General features: G+C 34.1%; 2 protein-coding genes across 5 annotated transcripts in view; both read right to left on the reverse strand.

Annotated features, from left to right (window-relative positions):
* LOC105339726 (protein mono-ADP-ribosyltransferase PARP14) overlaps nt 1-678 on the reverse strand; it is a 31,379-nt gene extending 30,701 nt beyond the window's left edge. For 2 of the 4 annotated variants that reach the window (XM_066069316.1, XM_066069315.1), the window contains exon 1: nt 371-677. In XM_066069316.1, coding sequence (XP_065925388.1) covers nt 371-548 — 178 coding nt within the window. In that variant the 5' untranslated portion in view covers nt 549-677. Of the gene's footprint in view, nt 1-370 lie in introns of all 4 variants that reach the window. The other 2 variants (XM_066069318.1, XM_066069317.1) reach the window with 2 other exon arrangements.
* Nucleotides 679-3,284: 2,606 nt separating this feature from the next.
* LOC117680372 (uncharacterized) lies at nt 3,285-5,696 on the reverse strand. Its single transcript, XM_034472217.2, has 7 exons — nt 5,546-5,696; nt 5,185-5,388; nt 4,930-5,100; nt 4,659-4,844; nt 4,388-4,571; nt 4,091-4,302; nt 3,285-3,973 (listed from the first exon to the last, which is right to left on the reverse strand). The coding sequence occupies exons 1-7, from the start codon at nt 5,589-5,591 to the stop codon at nt 3,393-3,395; spliced, it is 1,584 nt and encodes a 527-aa protein (XP_034328108.2). The 5' UTR covers nt 5,592-5,696; the 3' UTR covers nt 3,285-3,392.
* Nucleotides 5,697-14,312: the final 8,616 nt, after the last annotated feature.

Below are 14,312 nucleotides of genomic sequence, written 5' to 3' on the forward strand. Positions count from 1 at the left end.
AGCCCAGGTTAGAATCCCAATCTGGTCCATCATTATTTCTCCCATCCCATTACATTCGGTGCCGTGACCATCCCCTGGAACTGACAGGTAAACTCCTGCTAGGGGAAGAGCCTGCATGGGTGATCTTTGAGGGGGAAGATCATTTAACATGTTTAAGGGGGATGAATGCAAGTGACGGTCAGACCAATTCGAATAAAGGCCTACTGGCGCTGATAGCTCTGTTGGTAAAATCACGGTCTGGTCCGTTAAATTATTTCTCTCGTCCCGTTACATTAGCAAACTTTATAAGAGCCTGATGAAGATACGAGACAGTAATGTAAAATAAATGGCAAAATCATTTCATTATTTCTAATCTATGGCGTTAACTTACATTCAATGTTTGCCAGTAAAACGACCCATCTTACTTCACAGGGTTCAAGACTAAATTCGTTATATCGGTGGGACTTCTCTACGCCGTGAATCCGCCTGCGTATACATTCTTCATCGATGTCGTCTGGCACTTGTTTGAGAAGAATACATCTTCTTGACAAAGATTCTCGGGTGCTCATTTTCTACCATTTGATGTCGGTAATAACTGTATTTTAACCAAAACCATGATGATACAAAATGTCAGAAAGTTTTCCTCCTTCTTTCGTTATTCTTCATGGAAATTTCCTCGATTCTACTTTCGGTTTTTGCTCGATCCAACATCGTTTCACTGGCGGATCCAGTTTTACTTACAGGTACACAAACGTTTACACCCAGGCATATGATACGTTTTGTTTACAAAAGATTGCTGTATGCTTTAAAGCCATTTGATTAGATATGTGTGATTAATATTATATATCAGCGTTAGTGACATAAATAACATGTTATTTGATCAGCATGTTAATTCAACCTGAGGAAGGAAATGATAAACACGATAAAAGGGACGCGGGCGGTGATACATATGTAACACATACCTATGATCCATTCACCTGTTCAGGGGACATGGTTTATATGTGTGACATGCATGCTGTAAAGTCGAGATAGATAATAATACATATGAAATAAACTTATATAAATGGGTCATGCATATTTTTAAAAACGATTTCTTGTAAAGTGAGTAAAGAAAAATATATTAAATTTTATTTTATGAAAAGAAATGAAATCAAACTATATATAATGGACTAATAACATTCAGGTATAAATTTTTTAAGTGTAATTTTCTAAAATGCCAAAACAGAGTTTGAAAAATGCTATGCCACATTTCTTAATAAATTATAATACAAATTTCATTATAAACTGGATGGATAAATATGAATTTTAAAATAGCAGGTCAGTTCATATACTTACTGGTCAGCTGGTGTGGGAATTTAGATTACGGTGTCACTTTCAAATAAAAAAAAAACTAATTTAGACACATACATGTACATTATAGATAGATAAATCCAAAATAAAATGTTACAAATCATTCATAATTGGGTGTTTTTATGCATCAGAATTCCGTTCAAAAAATCAGGATGTAGGTAACTTTGCCCCATTGCCTGTGATTTACGCATACAGTAGTCTGCAGTTAATAGATACTCGCAGATTAAAAGTTTATTTCAATAGTCATTTGATCTACTTTTAACCAAACCGATTGTATACGCAAAAACATCAATCCATCGAGTATAATGCAGCAGGAAATTAATTTCGATCGTTGCTTTCCGATCCATGCATTCAGATGACATGGCCTTCTAAACAGCTAAATGAATGACCTTAACTATGCAGTAATGTGTTTGAAAAAAAAATGAAAACTGCAATCATTTAAAAAGAAGAAGGATATATTCTTAGAAAAATTCTCAATTCTTAAAAAGTCTACATCACGTTGCAGGAACAGTCATATTGTTTCATTTAGATCTATCTTACCCAGAAGCAGTACATTGTCTTACTTCACGTACACATCGAACACGTGCAGACTGTGTGACTATTTCTGCATTTTATTGATCCGGAGTCTTTTAAAAATGGCATATTAGGTCTGTGCGGTATTAAATCCAAGGAAGGTAACATATGTGATCATTTTTAGATGTTTTTCCTCGACTCTGTGCCATCAACTTTTAATTCGTTTCTCATGCTGGTATGATTTAGAACCATTTTAACAGGAGCTTTGAGTTTGGATAGTTTTGTCAAACAGCATTGTGATATAGGCCTGTCTATTCCATTGCTGGCCACTCAGCAATGGCTCTTTGAAATCAACAAGATTTGTCTGGCTTTTGAGCTAAGAATACTTATTCTGTGTATATATATTTCACTTGAAACCAGCGTCATATTTAACTTGTTTTGACGCAAGAAAAAAATATAGTTACATCCTACCGAAAGTCCAAGGTCTTGTTAAAATGGTTTTAACAGATGGCAGCGGGCCGAACTGTAATGAGGATTATTGAAAATGAGTTTAATTTCGGTCTGTTTTGTAAGGTGTCCCTTTTGATATTCCTTTACAATGTACCGATTATATGTTTTATTTTAAACGATGCTTTGTTTCTTTGCGTTTAATATAACGTGTTAGGCGAATAATAATTACATGTATAATATATTGTACATGAATGCTTTTATAGCGGTTTTGTAGAGAAGTATAAGGTATTGTTATACTTTAATGTTAAATACTGAAATCTGATTGGTTAAGACGCAGTTAATAATATTTACTATTACCCTCAGCGTTAGGAACGCACTTGGCAACGGGTAACATTAAAAAATGTTACATGCGCGAAAATTATGCGCGTACGGTTCGCTGTAGAATTCACGTTATTCCTATATAAAAGCAGTAAAATTTTCTTAAAAATTTTAAAAAAGACATTCAGTATAACAAAATAAATAGTGCCTGTTTGGGAGGATAACAGTTAAAATTGACACCCCTCGAAAACCATTGTCAACCTCCGCTTCGCGTCGGTTGACAATGGTTTTCTCGGGGTGTCAATTTCAACTGTTACCCTCCCAAACAGGCACTATTTATATAATATGACTGTCGTCGGAAAGAGCGGTATAAATGCTTGTCGGCTTTGACATACCACGGTGTGCAACTAGTGTTGCCTTTTGACGATGAAAATGATATTGTACTGATCAACTGACAACGACATATAATTTGGAAAAGGACAATATTGCAAATTGTGGCCCTGCTCCGACACCATTTGTAACTATAGTATATGAATGAAATGATCTTTTAACACATCTTCCTATAATTAACTTTACCTTTACAAAACAAACTGGCGTTTTCTTTGGGAAAATGTCCCCATACATATTTTCAATGTACAATTGTACATACTACAACCAGAAATAAAAAATAAAACTTCCGATTTTCATAGTTTATTTCAAACATAACCAACAATGAAAATAACGGAAACAAGTTGATGTGTTTGGCGTTTACTTATTTCAAATGACCAATTTCACATTCAATTTTAATTTTCGCTAAACTCATCGTCGTCCTCACTGAAAACACCGTCTTCCTTCAAAATTGTTCGTTTCGGTGAATAATCTACGGAACCCGTGCCTCCTGGATATAAATCGTCGGGGGAACCTGTACCTCCTGGATATAAATCGTCGGGGGAACCTGTACCTCCAGGATATAAATCGTCGGGGGAACCTGTACCTCCAGGATATAAATCGTCGGGGGAACCTGTACCTCCTGGATATAAATCGTCGGGGGAACCTGTGCCTCCTGGATATAAATCGTCGGGGGAACCTGTACCTCCAGGATATAAATCGTCGGGGGAACCCGTACCTCCAGGATATAAATCGTCGGGGGAACCCGTGCCTCCTGGATATAAATCGTCGGGGGAACCTGTACCTCCAGGATATAAATCGTCGGGGGAACCCGTACCTCCAGGATATAAATCGTCGGGGGAACCTGTGCCTCCTGGATATAAATCATCATCATCATCATCCGGGGAGCCCGAGCCTTCGAAGTCATCATCGTCGTTTTCATCGGAACCGCCTAAATCTCGGAAAATGGCTTTCAAGTATGACAGCTGGTCTTCCGCTATAAAAAAAATTGCAAAATGCATTTTTAATGAAAATATTTATAATTTTAACAAATATGCACGACACACTTCAGAATACACTACGTAATTATACATAATACCTTAATTATACTTACTGAGGAACTGCGACACAAAGTTCAAAATATCTTCCGCATCCCCAGTGATCATATGTTTCTCTACTTCTTGGAACACCCCCACAGCTGCAGTGACGAAACCACGATATACCCCAAGAATTCCCTGGACGACAGTGGCAGGGTCTTTCACGTGCTCACGGAGAAAATTGGTCAACCAAGCTTCTGCCTTGGCGAAGGGTTTTCTTTTAGAAAATCTGTCAATATATCGGTAATGATTTACATATAACATTACAGAGTTTAAAAAGGGTTTAATAATGGATTGGTTTTATATAAGCTCACCTTCTTTGGAAATAAACTGAAATCTTTTTGTGGTACTCCCGTAAATCACCTTCATCGGGGCATTTGTAGAAGTCTGCAGTCTCCATCAATTTCAGGAAGTTTGATTTCAACTCTTCGACGGTCCAACCTTTTCTTACTGCTTTCTTCATAAACATTCTCATTTTCCGAAAGATTTTACCCATTCCTGAAATTCAATAAAGATGGATGTTCAACATTTTTAGAAATCGCTTATCAATAAATCAATACATCAATTTTAAAACCCTATATATACCTCTCATCTGGAAATGTTTGACCTTGAGCATAATGGTGTCGTAGGTATGCGCAAAACTCTTCTTTACGATTTCCATGGTGATGGCTGAAGGGTCAGTCAACTCGGCCTCAAGAATGCGTCGTATTTCGGTATACATTGTGTTATCTTTTTCAGCGGCCATTGCAGTTTCTTGTTCTTGTAAAATATCTGAAAATGAATGCAAATAAAAACGAGCCATTTCATCAATTGACTTCTCAGGTTTGATTAAAAATATGATAACTGAATTGCTTACAGAAAGCCATCTGGTTAATCTTCATTGCGGCACATCGGAAATAAGAATCCAGGAATTTTGTGACCATTTTCGAGAATGCAGGACTTTGAAACATAGGTGTGCTCGAGATGTCGGCGTTCTTAAACCAGGTGTAGATATCGGCTAAGCTGTTCATGTCTACTGGTGTGCCCCCTACAATGGCGAAATAATTGCCCGTTACTCAAATACAAAATTTCTTGCAACCCTTTTTTATTCCCATAAATCCAATATACCTACACGTGTAGTTTCCACCAGGAAAGTCTCCATAGTAGTTATCTATGAACGTCATGAGCATTTTCTTAGGCCTACGGGGTCCAGGCGCGCTGGGGCCGGGTAGTGATGGTTTATCCCCCATGTCGTTCATTTTTCTCTCAACAAGTCTCCTGAGATTCTCGACAACAGCACGAAGCTCATCGTCATCTTGAGGCCTTGAGAGAGAGCCTATAAACAAAAGTTAACAGGCACCGTGATATTAGTAAAACAATTCAAATTGAAATAAGTTATACTTAGAACACTGTGAACGTGTTCGAATACATTTCTCCTAACTCGTGGCTTTAGTTGGATTTATCAATTATCAAAAATAAATTTTTAGACTCACCATGAAAAACTGCGAGTAGCACCACGAGGACTTTCAGAGACTCCATTCTGTCGTCTGCTCAGCTCCGTCTTCTCGATTAACACGGACTCACCCGCTCTTGGTTTATATACCTTCTACCCTTGTTGGCGCCGTTTTACGATTGGTTGGGTGAATAAGCTGACGAATACTTTTTAGACCTTAGGGGACCCAGAGAGTTTTTTAAACTGTTATGTGTGTATAAATAAACATTTTTTTTTTCAATGTGAAATTTGACAGTAACAGACTATCAAATATCTTATAGATGTAAAATTGGAATAATTAAGAAAATCCTGAACTTTATGATATGATTTTTAAATAGCACTGCACACCTCCCTTCGGGTAACCCCTCAAAGTTTTTTTCAATGTCAAGGAACATTGGGAGGGGGGTGGGGTGGCTATATTTTCTTTCCTTTGCAATATGTTTGTTCGCTGCTAATTATGCAAACAAAGTAAAAAAAAGTAGAAAAATATTACTAGTATACTATTTTGTTTTAAAATATGTTTTCATGTTTCTGAATGTTTGAAATTGTTGACTGTGCTTTGTCAGGAAATAATCAAAACAGATAGATATCCTCTCTTCTGGCCCCATAACACGTGATTGTTACTAAAATAGAATCTAAACATAAAAGTACTATCGCTAGAGCATGATTAAAAACCCATAGATATTAATCATAATTGATAATGTATGGTGCTGAAAACTCTCTCTCTCTCTCTCTCTCTCTCTCTCTCTCTCTCTCTCTCTCTCTCTCTCTCGTAAGACCTTGTATCACAATACTATATGTTAATTGATAAGATTACAACCCTTCTTTCGTATATATCAAAATGTACTTTTAAAACAATGTGATAGAACGTGACGAGCATAAATTCAGTTGACCACAAGAATTTATAAATCAAGTAGCCACGTCGGTGCAACATTTGGAGTAAATTTTTTGTGTTTATTGGTTACATACAATATGCCATTTGCATTTTTTTAATATTGGGGCTTCTGAAATTTAACCCACATGGGTAAATGTATTACGCAATAAAGTGGAGTTTTCATAGAGTACTGTCTTCCTTTTTTTGCGAAATTCTAGTAACCTTAATGATATTTCCATTGACGCACTGTATGTCAATTTGACTAGTGATTGCACAATGATTGGAAATAAACTACAAATCTTTGATCTCGTAAGCAAAACCTGGTCAATTTAATTCCAAAATAGCGGTGCGTCTTTTTACCCCAATCTTCCGCGCAAGCGTGTGAATAAACGCCGTACATGTATATAATTAATATCAAGGTGTTTTTTTCCTTTTTGTTTTTGTTCATTTTTGACCGAAAGTTTTCTTAATTCTTTTTTTAAAAACTATTCTTTAAAATTAAAATAAAAAATCCAAACCATTGCTGAATATTTAGAGGAGCTGGCAGGGTTTTAAAAAATCCACACTGAAATGGATGATATATACAATTTGTTCCAATGTCAAATTTCTCTATAATTTTTTATTACTGTCCCAAATAAGAATTTAAAGCAATTGGGGAGCAAAATTAAAAAGCAATTGGGGAGAGAGGGGGTTATCTCATCCAACTTTCCTTTTTCTGCATTCATCATTTATTCGTAAAGACGTAGAACACAATCCGTTCATTGTTTACAACTAAAGTATAAGTATTAACTACCAATCTGCCGTGCATCTTCCCAATTCAAGGGTTTCTGATCCGCAACGCTTCTCAAAAATCGGTCTATATATAGCGGAGCGGATCAGAAACTCTTGAATTGGGAAGATGATTTGCATCAGATTTGCTTGATCCAAAGTATCAGTCCAATTGTTAACTCGCCTTAAACATCCGCGTTCATGAAAATTTATACACACCCCATGTTTGGTTTTTTACGAAATTTGAGATACTGCGAGCAAGCTCACAAATGAAAATATCAAAACTGAAGTCTTTCTCTAATGGAAAAGAATCGATATGTCTCTTTTTCTTAAAGTTATGTTGAACTAGCACAAATGACCAAAGTTCCCATCAGGACATAATTACAGGTCACAAACAATCTTTGAGTCAAATTTTAGCTTTGAAAAATTCTTATCATTTCCCATTACAAGATATGGCCCAATCGGTGAAAAAACGGCACGTAGTTGAAATTTCATTTGTGTAACATGTTGTTACATAAAATTCATTAAGTGTATCAATTATGAACATACTTAGTATCATTTGGGTATTTCAAAGTTCATTGGGGTTCATTGGGGTATCATTGGGGTTCATTGGGGTATCATTGGGGTTCATTGGGGTAAAAAGACGCACTCCCAAAATAGACTTTAAAAAAATGCATTGACGCATCAACGGATTAATAAAAAGATGATATGACAGCAGATATTATGTGAATGGTCACTTGAACTTTCGTAACAATGACACATGTATCTTATTTATATTTATTTATGTGGTAAACTCTACTGTAAACTAAATTTAAATTAGCAAAAGAATAAAATTGACGATTTTCTATATATTATTATAGTCAAAACATTTGAAATAGGCGGGGGACAATTGGACGCAGACGTCTGGGGAAACATTGGATTGAAACTGTATCTATAAATTTTATTTCATCAATAGTATATAATCAGCATATATGAAAAGATCACAATTCGGGAGAGATTAGATCTATACACAAGGCAAAGCATTGTCCGGTGACTTCAGATCTAGAGAATCAGTCGTCACAAGTCTGACATCAAGTGGGGCCATTGTTGAAGCGGGTTTATTCCCCGAGAAGAATCATTCAAATTCCGATTTAATAGATTAAGATTATACCCAGAAAAAAAAAATTGCTACAAAATAAATGCACACGAATAGATTAAATTTATAGCGAACATGTATACGAATAGATATACGCGTTCATCATTTATCTAGCTATACACTTACTATATACTAACTTGTGACGACTGATTCTCTGAAGTCATCGGACAATGCTTTGCCTTGCGTATAACCTCATCCGCTGATTATATACTTTTTGATGAAATAAAATTTTTCAATTGTTTTGCTGAGACTTAAAAGAATAATTTTTCGATCGCTTAAATTATAAAGCAAGATAAAAAACGCTGCTCAGGTGGATTGAAATTGCACTTCCAATAAATACAGTTTCAATCCAATGTTTTCTCAGACGTCCGCTTCAATTTGTCCCCGTCCATTTGTTTCAAATGTTTTGACTGTTACCATGTGAAATTGACGCAAGCTGTATATTTCCAATCTTGCCAGTTAATGTTCCGCGGTCTAAATATAGTAAATACATCAAACACGCTATGAAATACTCATACATACTATTCGCACACTTCATTGACGCACCGCCTTCTTATACAAATGATACAACGACCTATGCATAGCTGTAACGGCGAAGTTTGCACAGAAGTAGACAATTTTATTTAATTAATTGATCTTATGTTTATAATGAAAGTCTCCCTGACAAAAATGTTTCCATATAGACCATGCTTGGAGCTTGGAGGTAAAATATTACAATATTTTTGTTTGAAATGGTAAATTTCGGTGTTTAAAGAAGGGGCGAAATCGCAGCGTTCTGATAGAGGATTCCTTCCTTCTTTATTAGGTAAAAGATGGTTACCTATTTCAATTCTTTATTCACTCAAGACCAGTTCACTGGTATTTAAGATTTAAAAAAATATACATATATATACAAATGTACACCTAAAAAAAAAACAGTCAGGGATCACATGTACAGTAGAAGTAATAAAGAAAAAAAGGTGAGTTTACAATGCAGTACGTTGTTAAAGTTTGGTTGTTTTTTTTGGAGGACCGGCTTTGAAAATTTTGTTGATAAACTACTTTATAACTACATATTGTTTGATTTTCCCATATGTAAGACAAGCTTCATGAGTTGAGTATACCATGTACATATTTTATCCACGGATGTATAAAAGATCTATTTTTGTACCATCTATAAAAATAACAGTAGATTACATTAGTGAGTTTACAATCGTGGGCTGTCAATACATAAGAAAATGGTCCCTTTTTATACAGTGAATTGCAGAAATTGAACGTGCATTTGATAATTTTAAAACAAGGGTGAATAAATATGACACATCTTAATTAAAGTTGATGGCTTGGGTCGTTTTTTATTGTCAATAATTGACGCATTACCGATGTGTTTGTAACTGTGCATTTCGTTCTGCAGGCATGTTCACGAAGGTATCTCAGGACTATGGTTCGTCCTAAGTACTTCTTACGATACGTCTTAGTCTTAAGTCTGTTTCTCGAAGCTCTCCTAAATTTAGGAAAAGCAATAACTTTGACCTAACTTTAGGACATCACTTACCTTGTCCTAAGACCATCCTAAGGCTATAAAATAACGTTTTGGGGGATATTGGGGCTGTTGTGAAGCTTTTTCTTAAGACCGGTAGCCTGAGAATAAAGCAATATTTTCTACAATTCCAGCACTTCCGACAAACATCTAATTCCTAATCCTGGAGGGGGGGGGGGGCATATTTATTCATTCTATCATGTACGTTCATTTTATCAATATAAATTGGAGAGTGACCCTAAAACACCATGCGTGATCATTCGAATTTTTCTCACTTCATTCTGAAAATAATCTTTGAAAAAATCGTAATGATGAATAAACTGTATTTTTGAATTTTCTAGATATATTACAACTTATTTCTTATCTACTATCGTGTATTCTATATATAGCAGATTAAAGGGAAAATGGTTTTGTTTCTACATGTAACGTTAAATTCTGTAAAAAAAACTCACCTTTATGTTTAACACATACTTGAATGACAAGATTATCAAATGTTAATTTACACTCAAAGAATGGACACGTGTTGTTTAAATAATTACTTGCTTGTAAGCCAACTCTGTCCTGATAATATTTTAATCGATAAAGCAGTAATTTGGATTTCTTGGGTGCTGTTTAAATTTTTTTTTATGTTTGTTGGTTTGTTTTGTTTTTTTGCTTTTGTTTTTTGGTTTGTTTTTTTTTTTGTATTTTTAACTAAGTTGTTATTGTTCACTGATATATATTTAAGTAAATGTAATTTTTCAAAAATGTATACGTTAAAATTACTAGTTTTAGGCCTTTTGTGTAAACAACTGACACGTACAGTTTTCTCTAGTAACATGTTTGATGATTTATCCCTACAAAAGACTCTCAAATAAGATTTGTGTGAATAAATGTGAAAAATAAGAATGGTTGTAGAAGGTTAGGATATCCTAACTTAAGATGTTCCTAAGTTACCGTCGAGCTACATCTTTTAAGACGTGTCCTAAGTTGATCTTAGGATGTTCCTTACTTTTTTCCTAAGTCATACCTTAGGAACACACTTAGGTCATATCTTAAGAAACTTTCGTGAACATGCCTACTGGTTTGTGACCATGTCACCCCTGCGAATGTGTTCGGAATGTTTTCTTTATCGTTGCTAAGTATGTAATAAATCCAGAGGTGCTCGAATGAAAGTTCACGAGACTTCACCGAGATTTGTTCAGTTCCTGTGAAATTTCGAGCGGAAGTATATGTGTTCGGATAATATTCTCAAAATACGTAAGTACTGGTCGATTTTCATATCATATTCTACTTTGATTTATGTTAAAACATCAGCATCTTTTAAGATGTATGTCTTATTTCACCATCTAGCGGTTTTTTTTAATTAAACAATGATATTCAGAACAGAGTTATCGTTCGTGTTCAACCACGTGTAAAGTGGTTGATAATATAAACATTAGGTTGCTTAATAAAATCATAGCCATGTTTGATGCTTGTGGTGTGCAATACCAATTTTAAAAAAAATTGGTAATACAACTTACAATAATGTTTCCTCACAATTAAAGGTAATTATTATACTTTCATGTTAAATACTGAGATCTGATTGGCTTAGACGCAGTTGATAATCCGTTCTATCGCCCTCGGCGTTAGCAACGCACTTGGCAACGGGTAACACATCGAATTGTTACATGCGCGTAAATTATGTGCGTACGGTTCGCCGTAGAATTCATGTGATTTTTATATAAAAGCAGTAAAATTTTCTCTAAAATTAAGACATTTAGTATAATAAAATAATTAGTGCCTGTTTGGGAGGGTAACTGTTGAAATTGACACCCCGAGAAAGCCATTGTATGACAATGGCTTTCTCGGGGTGTCAATTTCAACAGGTAACGTTGAAATTGACGGGGTGTCAATTTCAACTGTTACCCTCCCAAACAGGCACTATTTATATAATGGCATATAAAATCACATCGAACATCCTTACCGAAATATATGTCACGTGAAAGGCATGGGGCAGGCGAGTTACAATATTTTTTACTATATTACTGTTTCTTTCGATTAAAAAAGGAAGTTTATAGGGGAAATTGGGCCGGGGTAAATGGGACACTTTTCGATGAAATTTCAAACTACTCAAAAATGATGATGGAATTCTCATATTTCATAAATGCATCAAACTGTTTTGCATTTGTGTTAGAAAACGGTAGCAAAGTTTTGTTTTGTTATCAATGGATAAACACAAACAAAAAAGTTTATATTTGTTTCTTATTGTCCCAGCTACCCCTATATGTTGGGGTAACTGGGACAACCGTTCAAATACAGAATATCATTGATACGTTTGTTTTTTTAAACTTGTGAACACTTTTAATGCAGTCAAAGACAATTGTAAATGATTTGAACATAATATATTCAATATACCTAGGCCGCCACGCCTACACATGGAGGTGATTTTTATAACTAATGGGTGTGCTAAAGGTTTTATGGTTTAGACAATCGTATGAACGTAAATTAAATGCCTTTGCTGATAAAATTAAACATCATAACTATGTATGTTATCTTTTCATTCTATGCAATTTGTAGAATTTTAATTTATATTAATTGGCATATTTTATACGGTAATTTGAAAACCGCCAACATAATTCTATTCGATATTCGAATAGTGAATAGCGTAAAGCGAATAGAACTTTAAATTCTGAATGCCACACAAATAATTTCATTATAGTGGTGTGAAAAGTAATTCCACAATGTACATGTATAAAATTGTATGAAATACGGATGTTTTCTTCTTGGATCTCATTCGAAATGTTTAAAGTGTATAGTGGAAATATAAGTGAATTTGTAAATATGATGATGCGGACACTCGTTGGTACATCTTTCAAAATTTTACAAACTATCTTAAATATGAATTAGTTAGGGTCATACCGATTAAGGTGGAATGCTACACCAAACTTTTATTTTATGGATCGTTAGAGTATCATTTCTGAAGCACGACCGCGTTGTTCAAAGAAGGATATATGCCCTTAATTTTTTATACGATTTTTGTTTGGTATTTTTAAGAAAAAGTAGAAAATCTATTTTGGTTGCAATTAGCGCAGTGTAAAGTTTAAAATTTGATATGAATAAATGCATAATCTAAATATCTAATAAACCATGACAAGTAATGTCAACAAGATGTTTTAAATTTTTTAATAAAAAATTATTATGTAAATAAAAATATATCTTTTGTTCATATTTTTCAAACCTATGGAAAAAATCTTTTAAATAGACGTGTCTTGTAGAAAAAAATTATAGGACAATCACTTTTTAAAAAGAAATTGAACCAAATTGACGAAATTTTAGAAATATTGCTAATTTTCAAAATTTGACCGATCCCGATTAGAAACAAACTGATCCCGATCTAAATTGCAAAAAAATGAAAATCAACAATATCTCTTCAAGTGCAGACAGGAAATCAGTTAAATTTATAATTGTTCTTCTAATTTTCAAACCATATTACAACCAAACATCCTAGTTTTTGGGTGAAATTGTTATATATTTAATTTTTCTGTCATTCAAGTCGATATCAGTTTAATTTCGATCGGGTGTGGTTCAATTTTGAAAATTTACAATATCTCTAAAATTTCGCCAATTTCTTTTTTAAAAATGATTGCCTTACATTTCTTTCAATAATTTATATTAAATTTTAAACTCTATAGTGCGCTACATGCAACCAAAATAGATTTTCTACTTTTTGTAAAAAATACAAAAAAATTCGTATAAAACTTTTAAGAGCATATATCCTTCTATGAACAACGTAATGTTGCTACAGAAATGATTCTCTAACGATCCATAAAATAAAATTTTGGTGTAGCATTCCACCGTAATGAACATGAATTAAGAGACAGGTTGGTCAACAAATTACCCATCATATCTACCTTACTGTTTTAGATAGATCATTTGCTATAAATTTAGTGAAAAATAATATATTATATCTAAGCATTAAGATTCGAATACTAGTACCAGGTTTTTTTTTTAAAGTTCCTCACTACACCTTGAAAAAGTTTCTCAAATCAGCAGAAAATTACTTGATTATGATAGATAGCATGATGGATAAGAGGTATATGTGTCATATAGGCGAAAAAATGTGCAATTTTAGATGAAAAATAATATTTTCTAAAAGTTCATTCAGTAAACATGAACAAAAGCCCAAGGCGGGTTCGAACTCATGACCTGCGGTTCACAAGCCTGATACTTTAACCACTGAGCTTTTACGATATAAATCTGAATCGATTGATACAATCAGTTAAACAAAACATTTAAATCGCTATACGTGGTGTCTTAAAAAGTATAAGTCTCGGTGAAGTGAAGTACCTTAAACACTGTATATCTTAGTACAAAATTCTTCTTATGAAGGAGATAGATATACTGTTTTATTTGGTGATGACTATCCGGTACTTTTTAAATAAAACAAATTTGTAAATTTTCATAGTTTATTTTCCAACATAACTAATATAACAATAAAATATAACAAAACCAGG

The sequence above is a fragment of the Magallana gigas genome, chromosome 8, assembly GCF_963853765.1.
Source record: "Magallana gigas chromosome 8, xbMagGiga1.1, whole genome shotgun sequence".
Lineage (NCBI taxonomy): Eukaryota > Metazoa > Mollusca > Bivalvia > Ostreida > Ostreidae > Magallana > Magallana gigas.